The sequence below is a fragment of the Salvia miltiorrhiza genome, chromosome 4 (assembly GCF_028751815.1).
Source record: "Salvia miltiorrhiza cultivar Shanhuang (shh) chromosome 4, IMPLAD_Smil_shh, whole genome shotgun sequence".
Taxonomy (NCBI): Eukaryota; Viridiplantae; Streptophyta; class Magnoliopsida; order Lamiales; family Lamiaceae; genus Salvia; species Salvia miltiorrhiza.
In genome coordinates, this window is record NC_080390.1 from 27,625,211 (window position 1) to 27,650,434 (window position 25,224).

The following is a 25,224-nucleotide window of genomic DNA, read 5'->3' on the forward strand; positions in this document are numbered from 1 at the left end:
AGTCTTTAAGGGCTTTTAGTAGTATCGTAGGAAAAAGCAATAAAAGAAAGCAGTAAAGAGTTGGATTATTAAACTAAAACTTAGAATTAAAAACTTAAGCAAAAACCGAACTTAAAATTAAGCTAGGCAAATTAAACTATTAAACCCTAGGCAAAATTTTAAAGAACTTAAATTAAACCTACTTATGAAATTAAATACTTGTAAATCTAAAGACTTCTAATCTAGGCGTAAAACTAAGTGCATAATTTAAATTGCAGAATTAAAAAGAAAGCATAAACATAAACGAAAAGCATAAACATGATTAAACAAAATAAATTGAATTGAAATACGAAATACCGTAAACGTCTTGAACGTGTAATTGTGTCACGCAATCACAATCCAAGAATAAAAGCTAAACAAAACTAAATTGAAACTAACTAAAAAAATAATAAAATTCGAAACTATGAAAGCACTAAGAAAGCAAGTAAAATCCTAAGTTTTCGGCTGCCAAGGGAAGATCTCAAAGGCGTCCAAAAATTAGGGCAAAGTGTGATATTTTACAATGAAAAGTATGGCCCTATTTATAGACTTCAAATCCCTCTAGATCACCATGGAAGTTGCCATGCAAAGTAGAATTCTAAAGGCAATAGAATCGTGCAAGATAAGGCAACTCTCCAGCTGTGACGCGCGCTCTGGAAATAATCTCCACCCTGGCGTTTTCGATTCCTCTGGCCTGGAGATTGACTTCGCTGCTCTGGCGATGACTTCGCTGCACTGGCTATTGATTTCTCTGCTCTGGCATATGACTTCTCTGGCTTGTGATTCCTCTGGCTATTGGATTTCTCTGGCGATTGGATTTCTCTGCAGCGCGGGGCTTCGCTTCTCTGACGCGCCAGAGTATGCATAAAAACGTAATTCTTAGCCCAAACTTCTCCAACATTTGCACTCTTTATCTCGAAATCCTAAATCTCCTGCAAAGCATAAAATACACCATAAAACGCACCAATTTCCAGAAGATTATCTTAAAATAAAGCTCATGAAAGCCCCTAAAATTAGAACAATTAGGCATAAATCATCTTCGATGTTTCAAAATGTATTATCGAAGAATAACAACTGTCCAGAAGACTTCTATAGTACGAAGAGAAATCTGCGCGGTTTGGGTTTACCGATAGAGAAGATCGATTGTTGTGTTAATAATTGCATGTTATATTGGGGAAATGATAGTGAGTTGCACAACTGTAACTTCTGTGGCGAGTCACGATATAAGAAGATACGGCGTGCATCTGGAAGATTGCGAAAGAAACACGTTCCCGCTAAACAGATGCACTACTTTCTTTTGACGCCCCCACTGCAGAGGTTATTTGCATCTGCAGCAACAACCAAGAATATGCGTTGGCATGCGACTTCAACAGACGATGGGGTTATGCGCCACCCGGCAGACTCTCCGACTTGGAAACACTTGAATTTAGTTTATCTAGAATTCGCTCAGGAGACCAGAAATGTGAGATTAGGCCTCTCTACAGATGATTTTGCCCCCTTTGCACAATCAGGACGTCAATATTCATCTTGGCCGGTAATTGTCACACTATATAACTTGCCTCCATGGTTGTGCATGAAAGAACAATTCATGTTCCTCACAGCTCTCGTGCCTGGGCCATCTAATCTAAAGATGAAGTTGGACGTATTCTTGCAGCCACTGATACAAGAGTTGAAATATTTGTGGGACGTAGGCGTGAACACTTACAACGTATCTGTGAAGTAAAATTTCCACATGCGGGCAACTCTTATATGGACTATCAGTGATTTTCCAGCGTACGCTATGTTGTCTGGGTGGGGTACAGCTGGGAGATCAGCATGTCCACACTGTATGGAGAATACAGAAGCATTTACTCTACCGAAGAGTAGAAAACAATCGTGGTTTGACAATCATCGGAAGTTCTTACCTCATAACCATATGTTTAGAAGAAATAGAACTTCATTCTTGAAGAATAAGACTTGCAATATGGATCCACCAGAACAGAGATCGGGAACAGAAATCTTGAATCAAATAGAGCAGTTGGGCTTCGTGAAGGTTACAGAAGACTTTGATGGCAGAAACGCTCAACTCGCAAAATATCAAAACATTGGGTGGAAGAAGAAAAACATATTTTGGGATCTTCCCTATTGGAAGGATCTTTTGATTCGACATAATTTGGATGTCATGCATATTAAAAAAAATGTGTTTGATAACGTGTTCAACACTGTCCTCAATGTGAAGGGAAAGACAAAAGATACAGAAAAGTCGAGAGAAAAATTGAACATCTTCTGTCGACGGCCTGAATTGAAGAAACTGGATGGAGCCCGACAGTATCCAAAAGCATGTTACACGCTTGAAAGGGATGAGAAGAAGATTTTACTTCAATGGATCAAGAGTCTTAAGTTTCCCGATGGGTACGTGTCAAATATTAGCAGATGCGTTGATTTGAACAACCTGAAGATGCACTACATGAAAAGTCACGACTGTCACGTGTTCATGCAAATACTACTACTTGTTGCCTTTAAAGAACTTCTTCTTAAGAACGTTTGGGAGACAATTACAGAGTTAAGTTTCTTCTTCAGAGAATTAACACCCCGCAACATCTCAATACATGATATGGGAATACTAAGTGAGAAGATAGTTGTTACTCTATGCAAACTTGAGCGTATCTTCCTACCGAGTTTCTTTGACTCAATGGAGCACCTACCTGTTCATTTGGCAGATGAAGCACGACTTGCCGGTCCAGTGCAGTATCAGTGGATGTATCATTTTGAACAATATTTGGGGACATTGAAAAATCATATAAAAAATAAAGCCAAGTTTGAGGGATCCATCAGCAATGCATATATACTAGAAGAAATGTCAACCTTCTCTTCGTATTACTTTGAAGATCATGTGACTACAAAGTGGAGAAATTTGCCTCGCAATATTGATGAGCCTGTTGCCGAGAATGATGATCCTAATGTACTCTTAATATTCAAACCAGTTGGACGTCCGATTGGCCGAATGACAAAGAGATACATGGAGCCAAAAGAATACATTGTTGCGCACATGTATATTTTGAGCAACTATGCGGAGGTTACATACACATATATCAAGTGAGTATTCTCGTTCAATTTATGTATATTTTCAGCATCGTACATAGGTAGTAACATATAACTTTTTCTTTGTATCCCAGGATCTTCGAGGAAGAAATGCGATATGCAAATCCTTCAATCACCGGAGCAGAGTTAGAGGTTGCATATGATAACAATTTTCTTGTGTGGTTTAGCCATTATGTAAGATGCGACTTACTTATGTTAAATATACATTTACTTAACTAAAATTGGTGTGCAAACTTAAATTATTGCGTGTAACAGGTGAGTCGTCCTTCTAACGACGATTTGAACTTGTATATTAAGTCGCTTGCAGCTGGGCCCTTAAATGAGATTAAAACATACTCCGGATATTTTTTGAATGGCTATAGATTTCACACGACTGATCGTGATAGAGACAATGCGACTGTGAACAGTGGCGTTTGCATTAAAGGCTCGGTCTATGACAGAGATGTGCTAGATTTTTATGGGTGTCTGCAAGAGGTTTGCGTGATGGAGTATCCGGGGTATCCAATTAAGAAGACAGTCTTGTTCAAATGTGAATGGTTTGACTTGTCGGCTCAGGGAACTTCTATTGATACAGACTTCAAGCTGATTTCAGTGAACCATACAAGAAGATATAAGAAGTATGATCCCTTTGTTTTAGCGAGTCAGGCAGTTCAAGTGTTTTACTGCCCCTATCCCAGTACGAACCAATCAAAGAAAAACTGGTGGTCAACATGCAAGGTCAACGCAAGATCAAAGGTTCAAGTCTCTACTGCCGCATCTAACTCAACATTAGATCAACCGTTCCAACAAGAGGTTGTTACTATTATATCTACCCACACAACTGTAGACATTGACCAGCCACTTCTTGTTCATCCCCTCGGTGGAATTGTTGACATTGAAGATGACAATGAACTAGAAGACGACGATCAACCGTTGACATCTGATGACGACAGTAGTGATGATGGCAGTAGTGATGGTTAGGAAACATATTGGTGATAGGAATAATTGTATTTGTTTGTTTGGAATATTTGGCAATGTATATATGTTCATTTGTTTGGAATATTTGACAATGTATTTGTTTGTTTGGTTGGTATATAGTGGGGTTATATTGTCAAAATTTCGTTTGATTCAAGTAATTTATGGTATTTTATTTGTGTCAATGCTTATCTAAATCAATTTGAAATAAGTAACATGTCTACTCGTAGGGGGTTCTTAGGGTTTGGTCGATCTGCACAGCATGAGCAGACTGATGACTCCAGTGCAGGGTCCGGCCCGCACATTTCTGCGACTCCTGAGACTCTCCAGGCCTCTAGTAGTTCAAGGGCTAGAAGGCCCAGAGGCCCATCAGCTGCCGAGATCAGTGCCAGCTCGACTAGGGACGCTGAGAAGATTGTCTTTCAGATGATGCCTATGTTAGCATGTAAGATGAGCGAGGGCAGTTCTGTACACGAGCATGTCATGCACATGATAAATCTCTTTGATAGGCTCGAGTTACTCGGAGGAGGTATCGAAGGAGATGTCAAAGTCGATATCATCCTGAATACTCCCCCCAAGACTTTTGAGAACGTCCGTCTTAATGCCATTATGAGCAAGGCCAACTATACTCTTAATGAGTAATTGAATGCTCTAGTTATGGCAGAGGGAGTCTTGGGCAAAGGGAAAGAGGTACTTGTCGCTGCCAAGGGATTTGCTTATTCGTCGAAAGGCGGGAAAAAGAAGTGGAAAGGTCCGAAGGGCAAGGGAGGCAAGGAAGATAGTGGGAGTAGCAAAGTGGGCGGCCCTACCGGCGGCGTGAAGAAGCCAACGGGAAAGGGAAAGTGCTTCAAGTGCGGCAAGACTGGGCACTGGAAGAAAGATTGTCCGGTGCTAAAGGCAAAGGGACAAGGTACGTCACACGTTTTAGTAACTGAGACATGTTTAGCTTCGTTTTCTACTCATTCTTGGGTAATGGATACGGGGGCAACTGACCATATTTGTTACACCTTGCAGGGCTTCATCCCGACAAGGGAGCTGGAAAGTGATGAAATAACCATCTCCATGGGTAATGCGTCGAAGGTCGCAGCTGTTGCAATTGAAGATTTATCTTTATGTTTTGGTGATGACATTTTAGTTTTGAGAGATATTTTATATGTGCCGGAGTTTCGGCGGAACATAATTTCTGTTTCAAAGTTATTTTTGGATGGATATTCAGTTACTTTTGATAGAGGTGTTTCTATCATGAAAAATAACATGATTATTTGTTCCAGAATTTTGAACAACTCTTTCTATACTATTACATGTCCAATTAATAATTCTGACCATGTTGCATCTACATCACAAATTTGTCCAAATCCAAATAAAAGGAAATACTTTTCTCATGAACAATATACACATGATTGGCACCTAAGGTCAGGCCACATCAATCTAAACATGATCCAAAGGCTCGTGTCAAATGGAATTTTAAAAGATTTTCAAGCTGTTCCATTTAGAACCTGCGAATCCTGTATAGAAGGAAAGATGACGGCAAGACCTTTTAAAGCAAAGGGGAATAGGGCCTCACATGTGTTAGAATTGATTCACTCTGACTTGTGTGGACCGATATCCACAAAAGCTCGTGGAGGGTATGAGTATTTCGTCACTTTCATTGACGATTACTCAAGATATGGGTATATTTACTTACTTCAACACAAGTCTGAATGCTTTGAGAAATTCAAAGAATTCAAGGCGGAAGTGGAGAAGAGATTGGGTAAATCTATCAAGTCATTGATGTCTGATCGCGGTGGCGAATACCTTGGAAACGAGTTTAAGCAATACTTGTCAGATTTTGGGATCACATCCCAATTGAATGCACCGGGTACTCCCCAACAGAATGGTGTAGCGGAGAGAAGAAGTAGAACTCTTTTGGAAATGGTACGATCAATGATGAGTTATGCATCGTTGCCTATTTCGTTTTGGGGATATGCCTTGGAAACAACGGCTTACTTGCTGAATCTAGTACCGTCCAAGTCTGTGCCTAAGACTCCTACCGAATTATGGTTAGGGCGAAAGCCCAGCTTGCATCATATAAAGGTATGGGGTTGTCCTGCATACGTGCTTGACAAAGAGGCAAAGAAATTGGAGCCTAGATGAGAAGTAATGCTGTTTGTAGGATACCCAAGGGAAACGAAAGGTGGTTATTTCTATAATCCTAAGGATCAGAAAGTGGTTGTTAGCACCAATGCACGATTCTTGGAACATGATTATATAGATAAACACAAGTCTAAGTCCGAGATTGTCCTTCAAGAAATCGAAGTCAATGGACAGGCGATTCCATCACCCCAGCCAAGTGTGCAAGTGAATGCACCACAGGACACTGCACAAACCATTGTCACAGCTGTACCACCACCGCTTCATCGTAGTGGGAGGGTTATCGTCCAACCCGATCGATTTATGTTCTTGGGAGAATCTTTGGATCTTCTCCCTATTAATGAACAAAAGGATATCGACCCTGACAACTTTAGACAAGCGATGGAAGATTTAGATGCAGATTCTTGGTACGACGCCATGGTTTCTGAAATAGAATCCATGACTGCTATGGATGTATACGAGAAAACTGAATTACCAGATGGCTTCTTGGCCATAGGTAGTAGGTGGGTATACAAGAGAAAAAGAGATTCGGATGGCGAAGTCGCGGCTTTTAAAGCTAGACTGGTGGCGAAAGGCTATACCCAGGAACATGGTATAGACTATGATGAAACCTTTTCGCCGGTTGCCATGCTTAAGTCCATCCGAATACTCCTTGCCATAGCAACCCACATGAACCTTGAGGTTTGGCAAATGGATGTCAAGACCGCTTTCTTAAACGGTTTCCTTGAAGAAAGAAGGGACATCTATATGCAGCAACCCGAAGGGTTTGTGAAGAAGGGCGAAGAACATCTTGTGTGGAAGCTAAAGAAGTCCATTTATGGACTTAAGCAAGCTTCGAGGTCATGGAACAAACGTTTTGACGAGGTCATCAAATCCTATGAATTTACTCGTTGCGAGAACGAAAGTTGTGTGTACCATTTAGATGCCAATGGTGACGTGGTTTTCCTTGCACTTTATGTAGATGATATCCTCTTCATTGGCAACAATGTGGCACTATTATCGGACATAAAGAAGTGGTTATCCGAACAGTTTCAAATGAAGGACTTAGGAGATGCAGCGTACATCCTAGGGATCAAGGTTGTTCGTGATCGCCAGAAAAGGATGTTGAGATTATCTCAAGCGTCCTACATTGATATTGTGATTACTCGTTTTAGCATGCAAACTGCCAAGAAAGGGTTGCTACCTTTCAGACATGGCATTCCTCTGTCTAAGGACATGTGTCCTAAGACGCCTAGTGAGGTTGAGGAAATGAGGAAGGTACCATATGCTTCCGCTGTAGGTAGCTTCATGTATGCGATGCTTTGCACGAGACCTGATATTTGCTATGTCGTTGGCATGGTTGCGAGATATCAGTCAAACCCTGGACCAGGACACTGGACTGCGGTAAAGCATATTCTCAAGTACCTGAAAAGGACTCGAGACTATAGGCTAGTTTACCAGTCAGACAGTCTAACTCCTTTGGGTTATACCGATTCGGATTTCCAGGCTGACCAGGATGAGAAGAGATCTACCTCTGGTTATGTGTTTACCTTGGGAGGTGGAGCCGTATCATGGCGGAGTGCAAAGTAGAAGTGCATTGCAGACTCCACCATGGAAGCCGAGTATGTAGCTGCTTCTGAAGCTGCTAAAGAGGCTGTATGGTTGCGAAACTACCTCTTGGATCTAGGAGTGGTACCTAATTTGCCTAAGAGTATCATAATTTATTGTGATAACTCGGGTGCAGTGGCAAATTCTAAGGAACCCAGGACCCACAAGGCGACCAAACACATAGAGAGAAAATACCACATTATACGAGAAATCGTACACAGAGGAGATGTGCTGGTTGAGAAGAACAATACCTTGGAGAACTTAGCTGATCCTTTCACAAAGAGTTTACCGCAGAAGGCCTACGAGAAGCATGCTCGAAGGATGGGATTGCGGTTGATGCCACCCACTTAGAAAACTTTCAGTATAAGTGGGAGAAGTGATAGTGTTGTAATAGCTAATATTTAGACACATTGTATACTAAAAGTTTGCTTTAGTATAAGTGGGAGATTGTTGGATTTGTATACTGAAAGCAAGAACGTTTTATGCTTGTATACAATGATTCCTGTGTTCACTATTTAATCTCCTATCTGATTGTGTTCATGATTGCATATGTATGTCCTTTGTCTCTATACAAGTAGATTATATGGTGTGTTGTAGATCACAGAAGACCATATAATTGGAATAACCTTAAGAGATATAAAATGATCACAGCCGAGATGACTCTAGGATGAGTCGTTGGTTTAGGCTGCAGTATAGATGGAAGGAGTTTGTCTTGACTACTTGTCTATACTGGTACATCATAACGTATTGATAGGATCACAGTGAGATGTATTCTTCTATCTGACATAAGTGAAGAATCAAGATCTCGGTGACTTAATAGAATCTTAATATTAATAAGATTTCAAATATATATGTTGATTCGTGTATCACTTTGACTTACTATGGGTGAGAGTTATATATTAACTTGAGTACTCTGTATCTTGGGTGATAGCGGTCAATATATGATATTTGGTTATCTATATTAGTACCCGTATCCGGTATAGGAAAATGACATCCCCTTAAGGAGCTCAATAAGGTTTATTGCGTTAAACCCTGCAGGTTGATTAAGTTCAGACGCAATAATAAGGTTTGAGTGATACTGCTTAAGGATTACAAAGAGATTAATTAATTTAAGCTGTCAGAGCTCTAATTAATTAATGGATGTCAGATATTTTAAATACGAAGATTTAATAAGTCTAAATACAAGCCCCGACTCATCATCGGCAATAAAGAGGTAAGTCAGTATTGATTCTCTAGTGGAATGAATTAATACTTATGAATTAATTATGATCTGGGCTGATCATAGAAATTAATTCATTAGAGGCCCATCTTTATTCCTTGTATCTGGTCCCTGGACTGGCCCAAAGTCTCATGTGCCCTAGTAGGAGTTAAATTTCGCCCATCACAGTTATGGAAGCCCTAGGACTGTATTTTGTCTATAAATACAATTGTCTGTTCTCAGAATAAGATATACACAATATTAGGGTTTTAGAGAGCAGCAAAGGGGTGCCAACTTGAGAAGGCCGATTTTTCTCCTTGGGAATTCTCACAGCTCGTTGTCCATCCAACGGTGGGAGTTGAGCGGGATACAGTTCAGAAGGTCATAACTGGAGTCTTTCAATTCAGTCATTGACAGCCTTTGCATACAATTTACAAGTAAGTGTTTCTAACTCCAATGTGCAGAACTTAAATTCATAGGAGCATGTTAGGAATTAATCGTTGTATGGTGAATTAAGATATCCGAGAAACGATCCTATTGGGGCTAAAATCCTTCAGCCTAATGGGTAAGTATTTTAATTTAAATTATTATTTTTCGTATAACAAATAATTCCTTAAATTACTTTTACACAATGCTTTGATGGAGCCAGTGAGTCTGGCCAAAGCCTGCACTAAAGCATTTAAAAGGGTTGATAACCCAGGCGGGTACACTTGGAGGTTGACTCCCCCGGGGATGAAGGATTCGTACTTTGAGAAATTACGGGTATAATTAAATTTATAGTACATATAAATTTATCATGATCTATTGTTAAATGTTATATATTAAATTAACTATTTCTTTCAACAGAAAGAGTTTGCTTGGTCGCCTGAGGAAGAGTCTGAGGTAAGGGCGATGTGGGAGCACAAAGCCAGCAAGAGGTACAGTGACATGATGAGCGACCACAAGAGGAAGCTCAGGGCTAGTATCGATGCATGTTTGCTGATGGATAGACCCCTCTGGATGTCTACCGAATTCTGGACGGGACTCCAGGCATACTGGGACCAGGAGGCTGTTCAGGCCATTTCCCAGCGAGCACATGCGAACTGGATGTCTGAGCCCGATGGACCCGGTACAGGGATCAACAGGCACGTGGGAGGGTCTCAGTCCACTCGTATTCTACAGCAGAGTCTGGTTAGTAATTATCAAATAAATTCATAAGTAATATATATATATATATATATATAATATCGCAAATAATAACTTATTTATCTTATATGCATGCATGAACATAGCTTGGAGACTGGACTCCCCCAACTGCACAGAACTATAGCACCTTCCTCCGCCTCCACATGCGCGAGGATGGAACTTTTCTGTCAGCGAGGGATGAAAGACTAGATGTAAGCGTTTAAAGTTTAATCAAATATTAGTAATACATAGTGAAATGTATTTATTTTCTAACAATTATGCATTGTTATGTCTGAATTGGCGGAGATTCGTCGCATTGTTGTTGAGACTGGACGAGAGAACCGGCTGGATGAGATCTACTTGGAGGTCGTACAGCCCGATAGGTCCCGGCTCTACGGCACTGGAAGTGCCGGTCGGATCCAGGTTAATAGGGAGTCTACTCACAGCACAGGCACTTCCGCGATGTCTCAGCAGCTGTATGAGACACGGATCTCCACGCTGGAGGAGCGCCTTCAGGCCGAACAAGCAGCATTTGAGGCCAAACGAGCAGCACGTGAGGCCCTTGAGCAGCGTATGGCTCAATTCGAGGAGTTCATGAGGCGGTCGGGTCAGCTACCTTGAGCAGCACTTCTACGTATTTTTATTTGGTTGAACTATTTAATTCATGTTTTGGAACATAATTACACTCGCACCTTCTTTTTACATTTATGTTTTCTTGAACTATTTATTTCATATTTTCAAACAACATTGCACTTACTTCGTAACAAAGTAATAAATAAATATTTTTTCGACATAAAAATAAGGACGTATGGAAATAAATTCAAAATACATTACAATTAACAAATTAAAATATTTAAGGGGTATAAACTATATTGATAAAAAAAATATTAATAAATAAATATTTCTTCGACATAAAAATAAGGACGTATGGAAATAAATTCAAAATACATTACAATTATCAAATTAAAATACGTATAGTGTATAAACTAGATTGATAAAAAAAATAAAAAAATAAATTAATAATAAATATTTTTACGACATAAAAATAAGGACGAAAACGAGCCTGATCCGTAATTAACAACATCTCATGGATATCATCTCAACATATTCTAAGGTTATGAATATATGATATTGTATATTGAAGTATACTTTAAATGAATTAATAGGTACTAGATATATCAATAATACGAGTGTTCTGTACTGGTGACCATTCGAAAGGAACTTCAAAGTTAAGCGTGTTTGACTTAGAGCACAACTAAGATGGGTGACCGACTAGGAAGTTCGTCTAACTTATGCAATACAGTATAAATATGTAAATAAATTGTGGGTATAAATAAATAAATAAATAAATAAAACAAAAAAATAAATTTTAAAAAAAAATACCAGCGGCAAACAACCGCAGCGGGTATTCGGGTACCCGCAGCATGTAGGCGGGACGGGTGAGGGTGGGGGTTTCAGATGATTTTGTCCCGCGGGTACCCGCATTTCGCGGGTAGGGTACTCGCGGGTACCCGAATTTACACCCCTAATCTCTGCATATTAAAACCTCCAAACCAGGAACTGAAATACCTAATGGTGGCTCTAAATTAAAGACAACACAGATTCTGAATCATAACCAACAACATAATTCAAGAACCTCCACAAATAGGAATTCAAGAACCTTCACATATAGGCATTCCATTCCTAGTGATTGCTACAAATAGGACAGAGAAGTTGCAGTCTCGAATTTTTTTTGTAACAAAAATAACATAAATCATCAAGCAAAACATCATTGACTCAATCGATCTCTGCATATTAGAACCTCCAAACCAGGAATGTAAATTATACAATTAGCCCACCACAGAAGGATAAAACGAAGGCATCACCGCCATAAACCGTATATCAATTCCACAATTAGCCCACCATAGGAAGAGAAAACAAAGGCATCACCAGTCATAAACCGTAAATCAAATCCACAATCAGCCCACCGCAGAAAGAGAAAACCGAGGCATCACCGGCCTAAGCAAAGTCAAAAAATAAAAATATAACACAATCACATGCTAAATAAGGGTCAAGATGCCATGAAACCAAATCCCAAGCAATTTCAGATATCTTATTCTTTTTTCATTGCTCTAGCATTCAAAGTTGTTTGACCGACATTCTTGATCGTCGATGAAGCTATCCATGGCCAGATCTACGGTCGTGAGAGGCATTTTCGGCACCACCGTGTTTGGCTCGAAGGCCCACAAAAATAGTTGTATGGAATCGGTGTGGGTCGCCGTCAACGGACGTGAATAAGTGGGAAGAGATTCCGTCTCAGTCGTGAGAGGCATTTCGGGCACCACTGTATCCGGCTCCAAGGCCCACAAAAATATGGGTATGGATTCGGTGTGGGTCGCCGTCAACACCCATGAATAAGTCGGTATAGATTCAGTCTCAGGCTGCGAATCATAGAAATGTATTGAGTCACAAGGATGAATCAATCAGTGACTTAGAGAGATTATTGACAGACATCATGAGTGAAGGAGAAAAAATGATTCAAGCAACTAGGGTTTGTGTGTTGTTCAAAAAGGTTATGTAGATGTTAAGAATGGATAGGTTGGGTAGATTAGAAGGCCGATTAAAGCTTTAGATTAATGAGCCAACTTAATTAATTAAGTTGGGTTAGTGATTTAAGTTGTGGGCCAACCTGGTAAAATAGGGTAATTACATTAAAATAGTAAGGCTTTTTTAGAAAATTGTGTTGGGAATAGTGTTTAAAATGGAATGGGAACATTTTTTGTAGACGTACTACAACGGCGAAAAGGGAACATTGATAGTGAACGGAGGGAGTATTAAAGAAAATGAATGGATATAAAATATAGAGAAGATGAAAATTGAGTACTATGGGTAGTTCTGCAATGCCTCTTAAAATTATGGACCTCAATTAAATAAGAAGAAACTTCTAAGGTCAAATTAGAACATCCGAAAATTTGGGGACACCAAGACCAATTTCACACAATTAACGGAGTTCATCCCTTCCTTGTTTGGAAGTTTTCCTTTTTGATAGAAAGGAATAAAAGAAAAGGAAAGAAATACTCCATGTAGCAAGGAAGGACCGTTTAGCAAAAAATCGAGACAAGTTAGGCTCCATAATCCGTCCTCAAATTCGCCAATGCAGATCAATTCCCACTCCAAAAACCCTTGCTAGAATTTTTTTTCTTCAACATTGAGAATCTATTTCAGAAATGTATGCAGACGACATGGAGCAGCTGATTTAGGATTTTATGGCCAATATTCACACGTTGGTGCCCAGTGTAAATAACATATACTTCTACAGTGAAACTGGAAACAAGTTCTGCTGTTACAATGCGGGCGATACTCTAACTTGGCGGCGGAACTACGACGCGAAGAAGAAATGCAGCGGTTGTGATTTTCACAGTGGCTGCGGAGCTAGGGATCCGGCGGTTGGCCGCTCATGGAGATTGTGTGCTGCCACGGACCTTCGTGTCGTTCAGGATAGTCCTAATAAAAGTATCAATGCTCCGAATCAGGTTCCGCTTATTGAAATCCCCGTCACTTGCTACCAGGTTAATGCAGTCTTATTTTGTTGAAATTTGTAATGTCGTTTATATAATCTTTTTCTCTTGTGGATCGTAACTTGATTGGGTTATACAGTTGTTTTAGATTAATTGGCAATTATACTTGCTGGAAAATGTAGTTAAAAGGGGACACGTGAAATTTTGAAGCGATACTAAATGACTGAAAATGGCTAGAACTAACCTCAAGAGCTAAGTTACTGAGTGCCATAGATAGTTTCAGTTCACTTACGGTAAATATTATATTAGCTCGTCCTTGTTTTACGGGCACAGGAATGTCAGATTGCAATATTATAAAGTCCTTGTGATATTTCTCATTTAGCTCTGAACACCTTAAGAATATTTGTGTAAATAATGATCAGAATCAACTTGATACGGGCTTATCCCATCTCATTTCTGGTCCTTTGGTCTAGTGGGAGCTTTTTAGAGCAGTAGGATGTGTCATATTATGCGGCTAAGTTTCCGAAACTGCCTGCATTATAACACATGGTCTCATTTCTTGAGGGAAACATATAATTTACGTCACTACTAATTAAGGATTTAATCTCTACCTCAGTTCTTGATTTTTGGTGATATGTGATTTCAGCTTATTGGGGTTCATGATCAAGCAGAGAAAGATGAAATTGTTAAGTCAGTGATGCATCTAAAAAATGCAGAGATTGAAGAGGGATACACCAAGGATGCTGTTTTGTCTCGCCGGGTCTGGATCCTATGTTCTTTACGCACTCTTTCCTATTGATTCATTCCCTTCTCATGCCTGGTGGACGTAATATGATGAGTAACTTATTCATCTATGCTCTACCTTTTCCCCAGCAAGTTGTCCCTGATTTCTGTATTGCTCATATACTTGTGTTCTTTGCTCAGGATGTTTTGATGGATGTAAGAGACAAACTCCTTTTTGAACCAGAATATGCTGGAAATTTCAAAGAGAAGCAGCCGCCTAAATCTTCTCTCAAGATTCCCTGGACTTGGTTGCCTGGTGCTTTATGCCTTCTTCAGGAGGTAAGCCTGGTCATTCACTTAGATATTGATCTTTCCAATCTGCAGTACATAATGTAGCAAGTGTGATTTTAACCTTGCTAAAATACCAGCAGTATAATCTATTGTTTGCTGGCCCTACATATCTGCAAAAGGAGAATATAGTGTGGAAAGGTCTTCCATATAATCTAGAGTTAATGTCATTCTATTGGATTAATATAGGTCGGTGAAGAGAAGCTTGTGCTAGAAATTGGGCGAAGAGCTCTGCAGCATCCTGAATCAAAGCCATTTGTTCACGATTTGCTTCTATCTATGGCCCTAGCAGAGGTAAGAGAAAAAGGAAAGAGGTTAGAACCGCATCAATTTTTACCTGGCACTTTTGTTATGTTTCACCTTCTTATTATAGGTGCTTTCTTGAAGTGTGCAATTGCCAAAGTTGGATTTGAGAAGAACAATATATCTCAAGGATTTGAAGCTCTTGCCCGTGCTCAGTGTCTTCTGAGGAGCAAGATATCTCTCGGGAAGATGATGTTGTTGTCTCAGGTAACCACCAGTTTTATTGTGGGCTTTGACCCCGGATTTTCTTTTGTAAGGTTCTTCCCTGGTTAAACAAACAACAAATATACCAATCCTATTATTAAAGACAATTTGCTGCTTAATTTACTCAAGTCTTATTGCTTTTAGATAGAAGAATCATTGGAGGAGCTTGCTCCTGCTTGCACATTGGATCTTTTGGGCATGCCCCATACGCCTGAAAATGCAGAGCGAAGAATTGGAGCAATTGCAGCTTTGCGTGAATTGTTGAGACAAGGCCTGGATGTTGAAACTTCATGTCAAGTTCAAGACTGGGCTTGTTTTCTGAATCAAGCACTCAAAAAGCTATTGGCTACAGAAATAGTGGAACTCGTTCCATGGGATAGCTTAGCTATTATCAGAAAGAACAAAAAGTCACTTGAGGCACAGAATCAAAGGGTTGTCATTGATTTCAGTAGCTTCTACGTAGTTATGTTAGCTCATATTGCCCTTGGAGTTTCAAGCAAACAAATAGATCTGGTAGTTATCTTTTTCTGATACAATATCAATCATGTCTGACTTCCACTTAATAGATGATGCTCTATGCCTTTGATTCTACATTTTCTTCATTCTCACTCTTACATTACTTGTGAATGTAAGGTCATTCCATGCTTTATAGGATATATAGGGTCGTGGAAGAGGTCTATTTTTCGTTGTTTTCAAGTGATTATAACTTCTCCATTGTTTTTCCTTTTTTGTAGATTAACAAAGCAAGGTCAATTTGTGAGTGCTTAATAGCTTCAGAAGGCATTGACTTGAAATTTGAGGAGGCCTTTTGTGCTTTCCTTCTTGGGCAGGTACATCTTTATGCTCCTTTCCTTCTTCATTGTTGCATTTTATCAATTTATCCATTTTTTTTACCAGTGGTTAGAAAATCTTAGATATTGAATTTTCCAGGGTGATGAAGCTACAGCTATTGAAAGGTTAAGACAGCTCGAACTGAATTCTGCTCCTAGTTCTCAGAAATCACTGCAAATGAAAGAAACTAAAGAAGTTTCAAGTGCCAATAAACCATTGGTAGATTTCTCTGTTATTTAAACTTCTAATCTATATATGTCATTCTTACAATTACAAAAGACAAGCATCAGTTTTGTAATTTTTACATGCTACTGATTGTTAGTTTTCCACAGATCTATGACCTGCTTCTAATTTAGTGAATACAATCTTTATGTTATTTTTTTTCAAAGAAAATTGGATTGTGCTGTTTCTTTATAATCATAAGTTGTTTGGTTGGATGAATTTATGCAAGATAACCCTTTAGCAAATAGTTGCCACCGTTAATCTTCCTTTTTCCTTATATCTTAACTCTGAAACACGGAAAACTTTAGCTTGTTCTGTATCCAATTTATAATTAATCATATTGATATCCACAAGTAGGTTAAGAGCCCTTCTATACAGCCTTGTTTGCAAGCAAGTTGATTCATGAATGTTGATTTTGAATTTCTTCCTGTCATTTCTGCGGAGATTGCAATCAGTTATAGAGCTTGGTATGTTTGCATGTTGTTGATTGAAGTTCTACTGTAATTTTTATGATTCTAGTAATTTTGATGCTTCTCAGAGCTTTGCATTTTGTCTTTCTAGGAAACATGGTTGAAAGATGCTGTTCTTGGCATGTTTCCAGATACTTGCGATTGTACCCCATCCTTGGTAAATGCTTTCTTCCATCTCTGAATTTGCATAATGTTTGCAAATTGCAAGTGTTCTTGCCTCTCAAATTCTAATTACCAGTTGCAATAATAGGCTGATTTTTTCATTGGAGACAAAAGAGCTTCTGGAAAAAGACAGTACAAAAGATCTTCTCCAGCATTATCCGACATAAGGCACAGATCACTTTCTGTTGCTCTTCCAATGGATCGAAGAGATGAAGAGTCAGGTTCTTTAACAGAAACTTCACGACATCTTGGGCCAGCTGTCAAGCAGCTCACTCCTCCTAACCTGCAAAGTCCACTGATAGAGGGCAAGGCCATGGCTGGAAGCAATGTTAGCACACCCTCAATTCAATTGAAGAGAACATTAGGTTCCAAGCAGGGTGGAGTGTGGACTATGTGGTTGGACTTCGGTGATGTGATTGGTAAGATGGTATATGCTGCTGCATTAGGCTGCATCTCGGTTGCCCTGTTTAAGCTAGTAAAGTCGCAACGGTTGAGACTGGGAAATGGATCTAGATGGAGGATGTATGAACAAAGAATTGCTACAAGCTCTCCTATCCTGAAAAATTCTTCTACAGATTTTAGTTTCAGACATGCGAAAACTAAGCAAAATGGTATCATGAGACAAATCCAGAAAGCCTTTTCTCTTGTTACCATGCAGTCTAGGGACCATCCAGAATCTGCAGACCTGCAAACAGCTTCTCCCTCTTCTTCGATATCATCAACATATAGGTTTCCAATGCCGGTTGATGATGCTGAGGCTCTTGTCAAACAGTGGCAAGCAATTAAAGCTGAAGCACTTGGGCCTAACCACAACATACGCGGGCTTGGTGAAATACTTGACGGACCAATGCTTGAGCAGGTGAATTTCATTTCATGATTGTAGTGAAGTAGTGTATTTCAACGCATCTAGTCTCTGTCATATGCTTCTTTCTAACTTCTGGTCAGTGGATTTGTTCTAGTGGCAAGTGTTGGCTGATACTGCCGAAGCAAGGGCATGCTATTGGAGATTTGTTTTGCTACACTTGAAAATTGTACATGCGGAGATTTTGAAAGATGGGGTTGGTGGGGAGATGGCGGACATAGAAGTACATTTGGAGGAGGCCGCTGAACTGGTGGATGAGTCCCAGCCTAAAAACCCAACTTACTACAGGTAAAAACTTGTTAATATTCTTTTCAATCTCAGGTATTTTTTACTACCTGAAAACTGAGGAAACCTAGTGGTGCTTGTCTTCCTTTGTTTCGTATGAGCTACATTACGTATGGATATGTACAGCCATCTATTAATGTCTGATCAGGTCATAACTTGGTAGAAAATCTTCAGCATTAATGTCTAATTCGGGAGAGTGACCTGATATCTTTCTGCATAAGTTCACATTCTTTCAACTATCTGTTTATGTGTGGTTTTTTTGAGTCTAATTTTAGGTAACAGCGACTATGAATTATGAAATGCTTACCATAGAAAGCATGTTTTGCTTTACCATCACAAATGATTTCCATGATTGTGATTGTGATCGAACAAAGTAGAGCATTTATTCTGTTTCCTTGTGCACCTTAGCATTTCGTAATATCAGACTTATCTGGTGCAGCCCTTATAAGATCCGTTATCTCCTGAAGCGGCAAGACAATGGATCATGGAGGTTCTATGAAGGTGATATTCTAACTCCGTCATGAACTTTGGTCGGAGCTGACTGCTGCCGTGTGTAGTTCTCATCAACAGATGCTCCTCATCCACGCCAAAGCTGACTCTGAATTTGACGGAAAACTGAGGAGCATCGACATTGTCATCGGCATTGTGCTCCCCTCCTTCCTATAAAGCTTGTGAATTTAGCAGAGCTAGTTAGGGTATTCCATTTATTTGTTCTTACATTGCCATCAGTCTTAACCAGAAGCAGCTAGTTATTATAGGAGTTTGAGGTTTGTGGCCGGGCTTGAAATTGTATCTAATTCCATTATCTATTTATTTGGTAAATTGGGCCATTATTTGCTACAGAGACCTATTTATAAGGGAAACGGATCAAATTAGGAAAAGAAGGAATGGTACATAAACCAAATTTGATGAATCATTTACGAAATAAATCCAGGTTCATACATATGCGAAATTGATCAATAATCTTGCTTATGTAGGTTTTACTTTTTATTTTTATCTGTAGTTTTAATTGATCAATTATTGCAAATTCTATTTGATAATTTATAAGTCCCCTTATTGAATTATCTTAGTTTTCAATATTATTTTCACTCTCTTTTCAATTAGGATAATTTAATTATTTCTATGTTTACGAAATATGCCCTTTCGTCTGTATCGATATCAACATTCTTAACCTTTATTATAAATATAAATATTTTTTTTTAATTTCTTATTCGTATCCAGATTTTCCCAAATAGAATAATTGAATAAAAAGATCCAAAAATTCAAACACACTAGTTAATTAATAATGTTCGAGCATGACTATGAATTAAAATGATAAGATTGATATTATTCAGCCACCCAGATTTGTCTAAAATTTATATATTCGTATTTGTTCCAAAGATAATCAAAAAAATAATTTTATTACTCGCTCTAGTCTTAAACGCGCATTGACTAACCAAACACATTTGAATTTACAATTTTTTTTAATAATAATTGGATATTCGTCACAATAATAACTTGATCGTCATAAATTAAATATTAATAATAAATAAAAAAATAAGAAAAAAATAAAAAATAAAGTGTAGACATGTCGATTAATGTTCATATCTGTTTAAGAAATGAGTTTGGTACACATGCTCATCCAAAACCACCCGTATAATAATATCCGCTAATTTCTCAAACCCATTTAGATCTATAAGATAGACTAATTAATTCAGCATTAATTGTTACAATATTTTATTATATGTCTCAATAAAACTCAAGCATTACAGAGTAAGCATTAATAATACATAGTATACATATTCATTAACTAATCTTTCTTATCTAAAACTCGCATAGTAATACCCTCTTGCTTCCCGAATTCATTTGAATTTATTAAAATAAGTTGTTATATGATTGATTATATGTCTCAATAAGATTCTAGTATTACTTCGCTTCCTCATTAGTGAAAGAGGAGGGTTTAGGACCACTGTTCGATAAGGCGAACAGTTTACGAACAACTTTGGAGACATTGATTGGTACTTCTTCTTGCACTTCGAAGTCCGAAGAGGCAAAGACATGAACTTTGGTGAAAAGTTCATCAGAGTCGTTATAGTGCAGTTCTTGGTAGAACTGTTTGATCGGAGAAGTCAGAAGGTATGGTGCTTCTTTGATGACTAAGGAAAGCCATTGGTGCCTTGACATAATTTCTTTGGCCTCTATGTACCCTGGTTTTGATTGGAAGGAGGGTACATCCAATGAATGTTCATATCGCACTTCCTTGTTGCTGTAATCTATTGTTTTCTTTGAATATGATTTCGCCATATCTGTGATTCTGAAAGAACAAAAGATTTGAGCAGAAATTCTCACAATGGATTGTTGTGGAATGAATGATTAGTTTACATGTAAGAGAGAGAAGAGAAAATGATCAGGCGTGGATGAGAGATAGACAAATGATGATGTGTGATCGTGGGAGATGAACAATTACTTAGGACTTTGAAAAGACACCGACAGTTTGAAATCCGCGCGCCAATGTGTATTTAATGAAATTTGAGATCCGCATTAAATGCCCGTCAGTGAAATTCCTTAAAATAAGAGATTTATGCGATATAGAGTATTTTGTTTAAACTTTAGAAATGAATGAACTGAATAAATTTTACTAAAGGCGGGACAAATTAAAGCATTTTTAAACCCAATTTAAAAGACTTGTCCAGCAAGAATGTTTCAATCTTAGTTCCCAACAATCAGTTAAGGCTTCAAACATTTCTCATCAGTTAGACAAAAGAATTTTTAAACATAAATGTTAATAACTGATTTAACTGATAAACTCTTGTTTAATGTATAAATTTGAGTTACTCACTAATCGACTGATCATCGTAGTCAGTCAATTCCTCGTCATCAATTGAACAGATGAGTTTAGTTCCCCCTCAAAGATATAATCTTATATTTTTCATGACTATCACAGCAAGGTAACAGGAGCAAACATTAAACATGATAGAGACAATGAGAGTTTGTCTTTTGACAAAGAATTTCAATTCATTCAAGAGGGAAACAATAACTGATAAGTCATTAGTTACAGAACAAAATAAGTTAAAAACACGATTGAAAACACGCGAAAATACTAATTAGTCAAAACGACAAAACTATCTCCTTTCATCTATCTTACCAAACAAGTTCAGCAAACAAAACACACTTTTCTCTTCATCTTACCATACCACCTGGATTAGTCAGTGCGAGGTCATTTGGTAGACCTTTCTTCAGAATTCTTTTCAGTTGTTTCTTCACTCTTCTTTTCAGTCTCAGTCTCTTTCTTTTCATTTCCTTTCTTCATTCCGCTTTCCTCCTGACGACCTTGAGGTTCATTTGCAGCTGCATCTTTTGCTTGATATCTACTCTGATGCTGAAGACTTATTACTGCTGACTCAAGGAAGGCAAACTTGGACTTGAGATTAGTTATCTCCATCTCTTGAGCTTGAAGTTTCTTCTTTCAGTGCATTTGTCATGAGTTTGTCTACTTCTTTGTCGGAGAATGTTGGGGTAGAGCCATCGGAAGGGAGATGAAATATTTTCCTTACCACTTGAGAGACATTTATGATATGTTTCTTTGAGGATGAGAAATCTGCATCAGTGAAGATATTGATTTCTGCGGTGCATTCTCCAGTGGCTTCATTCAGAGCAATGGAGTCGTAGAACTCTTTGATGGTCTGATCTCCGAGTAGGAAGGTTGGCACTGAATGTATGAAGTTTAGCCAGCCATGTCGACTGAGAATCTCGTTAATCTTGTCGTGTTCGGCAAGATTCAACAGTGCTTCGGTAGAGATTGAGGATTCATAGCAAACGAATTTCTGATCCACTGGCTTGGATGTTTTCGCCATGATGAAGTGACTTTTAAAATTTTTCTGCAGAAACTCAGAACTTTCTCTCACAGTAGATGAACTGTGGAGTTCAATGGTTAATCAGGGAGAGAGAGTTGAAGGATAACTTCTGCTGTGAGTTATGAAAAGTTAGAAGCAGAGGAATTGAGCGTATCCTTGCAGAAAATGAATCGATTTTAAGAAAATATGGAAAATCGTGTCCTAGGCAGTTTCAACGATCTTTTGGAATCCGGACAAATAGAAAATCAACACGTGTCATGAATTCCGCTTTGTTAGTAAAAAGGGCGGGATCATGAGATCGTGGAGTTAACTGCTTTGAAATAAAATCTAAAAAGATTTTCATTAAGGCAAATAAGTACAGCATAAGCATAAAGCAGATAACTTAAGACAATCCTATTAAAATGGCAAAGTGTTTCAGTCAACATTTCTCAGGAATGACAAAGAGGCTTACTAGCCAACTGATTATTTTAATCAGTTGATTCCAGAAGATGGTTGAGATGTGGTTAAGTTCTTTTTGTCGTCGTCGACTGATGGCGTCAGTCATGAATCTTCAGTTGATGAAGTTCCCCCTTGACTGATACCTTTTGCGGTAACTTCAATTGTACCTTCAGTTTGTTGACTGATCATCTGACATTGGAGCTCTTCTGATTCTTCATTTTTAATCTCATCTTCGTTCTCTTTCTTTATTTCTCCATTTTCATTGTCGCCGTTGTCTTGGCTGCTGCTTCCCTCTTTACTATCCTCGATTGATGTGGAAGCGAAGACGAATTTGAGAGTCAGTTCCATCAATCGTGAGGATAAGTCTGCTTCACGATAGATGACTGATCTTCTTTCTAGTGATGAAGGATCATCAGTGTGAGTCGTGATCTCTTGATGCTCGATTGTTAGTGAGGAATGTGCAGTCAGAATTCTCTTTCCCTTGTCGTCTTCAATCCGTTTCTTTCTGAGAAAATCTTCTCGTGAGATGGATGGGAAGAGCTTTACTTTGTCTTCCTTCATGTCGAATTCAACCCATTGATCTTTCTTGACTTTTACATTTGACACTTTGATCAGAACCTCATCAAGATCTCTTCTCGTCCGAATGAGATTTGCATCTACGTCTCTGAGAAGATGAATGAGTTGGTCTCTCTCAATCTGATTTGTCTGCATCAAGTCTTCCAGTCTGGCGTACTGAGTAGCCAGTTCTTCTCCATCTTCATCTTCAGCGGGGATCATGGAGATTTCATTCATTCTTGAGGTAGTCTTGGCTATGACCATTTCCAGTTTTTGTTTCTTCACAAGAACATTCTAAAAAATTCTCCTTTGATCACCGTATACAGTTAAAGCTTGATCAACTTCTTTTACTTCAAGAAGATCTTGTTCTGAAGTGGTGGATTCTTATGATGACCTTGAGTACTCAAATCCTTCTTCAGCAATTGCCTTTCATTTCTCGATTTGCTTATCTTTAATCTCTCTAGAGTGTGAGTGTGAGGATGAGCTGCAGGGGTTAGAAGACATAGCAAGACAGAAGGAAAAACAGAGGAAGAACACTTAGCACAGAGAAGAAATAAATTTTTTGAAACTCTTCAAAATCTTTTGACAACCCTTCTGAATAGGATCTAGTTCAGTAGAACCGGATCAAATCAAATTGTTCTTGCGAACAACCTGCTCTGATACCAATTGTTAGGTCCCGGAAGGTCTAGAATAGGTGTATGGGGAGGGGGGAATACACCTATAGACTATTTTTTTAAAACAAACACAACCTTTTGATTATTAAAAGAGTTAAGGAAAACTTTGATTCCAAAGGTTGAAGACTGATACTGAATCTCTCTTCAGTAAAGAGATATCAGTTAAGTGCAAGACTTTAACTGATAAGTGCGAGGCTTCAGTCTTAGTTATAAAATAGAGGAGTGTTATGAATCTTACTGACTATCCGAAGATTTATCAGTTAGACTTATAACACTGGCAGCGAAAAAACTTTTCTTTTGAAATAGCCTTTGTGATTAACACGTTGTCAAGATTTTAGTTTCACTTTGTAGTTAATCAGTTTCAGTTAACAAAGAGTTTGTGCACAGATAAGAAAGTAAGAACTGAAAGCAATAAACGACAAATGAATTTTTACGTGGTTCGGAATCCAATTCCTACGTCCACGGTCAGTTGATCACACTGACAAACACTCTGGGCTTGTGCTTACGGGTGCGCAACAAACCTTACAACTGAAAATCAAATTTTCAGTACCAACACATTGGGTTGGATTTCTCAAACACTCTTAGCTCGCTAAGACACAACAATGTCTTCTTTGCGACTGCTAAGATCTCTTGGAGTTAGAACACTGGTCTGAACTCATCTCGGCTCAAACTCTCTTTTCGGTCAGTTGAAAGGAGGTTCAAAAATTGCCAACAAGATCACAAATAACAGATTCTCTGTAATCGGTAACTTAGGCTTTGGATAAACAATATTTGCCTAATGTTCTAAGAGAATATATGTAATCAGTAGTAGACTGATTTTGGCCTTAGGATTCTCTTCTTCGATTCATACTTTGGAAGGCTTTGATTGGCTGAGTGGCGATTTCGGCAGCGTTTCAGCTTGTGTATTTGAGTCGGTGAAGATTGAAGTGTTCCTCGAGCTCTATTTATAGGAGAGGTACGTCTTAAATAGATCTGTTGGCGGAGATGGTCTTCAAGAATTCATCCGTTGGAGAGAAATTCAAACTTGGCTGTGGCTTCAATCTTCGAGGTTCCTTGTTTGGTGAGAAACGGCTATTCAGGTACAGGAGGTAAAACGTCTCTGAAAAGTTAATCACCAAAAAAGAATGCTCTGCAGAGAAATGACGATCCTTAAAATCTCTGCATTTAATGCGGTTGTACTTTGGAGTGCGTGACTTCCTTTAAACTTCTAGAGTATCAGTTCAAGGAAAAATATTAACTGATACTTAACTTTAGTATCAGTCTGCTGAATCCATGTGGTCTGCATTAATAAATCAGTCATAACTGATTCTTCAGATGAGAAACTCGTTTAGTCAAATATCAGTATTTGACTCTACCTTTAATCGCGAACAATAGTCGAGTTCTTCAGTCTTCAGTCTTTGGTCCTTCGTTCTTCATTCTTCATTCATCCAGTCTTCAGTCTTCAGAACACTAGCTAAACTAGAAGGTGAACTCCAACACTTGAGTTCGAAAGGTTCTAGTCTATTACAAGAAAAACCTAAGCATTTTGGTATCATCAAAATAAGGGCTAGGATATTTCATTAAGTTCTCAACAATGTTTATAGAAACTCCTGACTTATATACTCTTTCCATCAGGGACGGAGCCAGGAGTTAAGTTCGGGGGGCTGAATTTGTACGGGGTTCGATGAGAATTTTTTTTGGGCATC

At 38.6% G+C, this 25,224-nt stretch overlaps 1 protein-coding gene across 1 annotated transcript; it reads left to right on the forward strand.

The window, feature by feature from the left end:
• The first annotated feature begins 13,104 nt into the window (after positions 1 to 13,104).
• Positions 13,105 to 18,881, forward strand: LOC131019552 (plastid division protein CDP1, chloroplastic). The gene is made up of 12 exons (XM_057948118.1): positions 13,105 to 13,680; positions 14,276 to 14,389; positions 14,554 to 14,691; positions 14,890 to 14,994; positions 15,088 to 15,210; positions 15,352 to 15,720; positions 15,942 to 16,037; positions 16,138 to 16,257; positions 16,822 to 16,887; positions 16,981 to 17,751; positions 17,852 to 18,042; positions 18,479 to 18,881. The coding sequence occupies exons 1-12, from the start codon at positions 13,378 to 13,380 to the stop codon at positions 18,561 to 18,563; spliced, it is 2,481 nt and encodes an 826-aa protein (XP_057804101.1). The 5' UTR covers positions 13,105 to 13,377; the 3' UTR covers positions 18,564 to 18,881.
• The last annotated feature ends 6,343 nt before the right edge of the window (positions 18,882 to 25,224 follow it).

Coding starts and splice junctions, on each gene's coding strand:
- LOC131019552 (XM_057948118.1), top strand. CDS start 13,378: ATGGCCAATATTCACACGTTGGTGCCCAGTGTAAATAACATATACTTC. Junction 13,681..14,275: donor TCCCCGTCACTTGCTACCAG/GTTAATGCAGTC, acceptor ATGTGATTTCAG/CTTATTGGGGTTCATGATCA. Junction 17,752..17,851: donor ACGGACCAATGCTTGAGCAG/GTGAATTTCATT, acceptor GATTTGTTCTAG/TGGCAAGTGTTGGCTGATAC.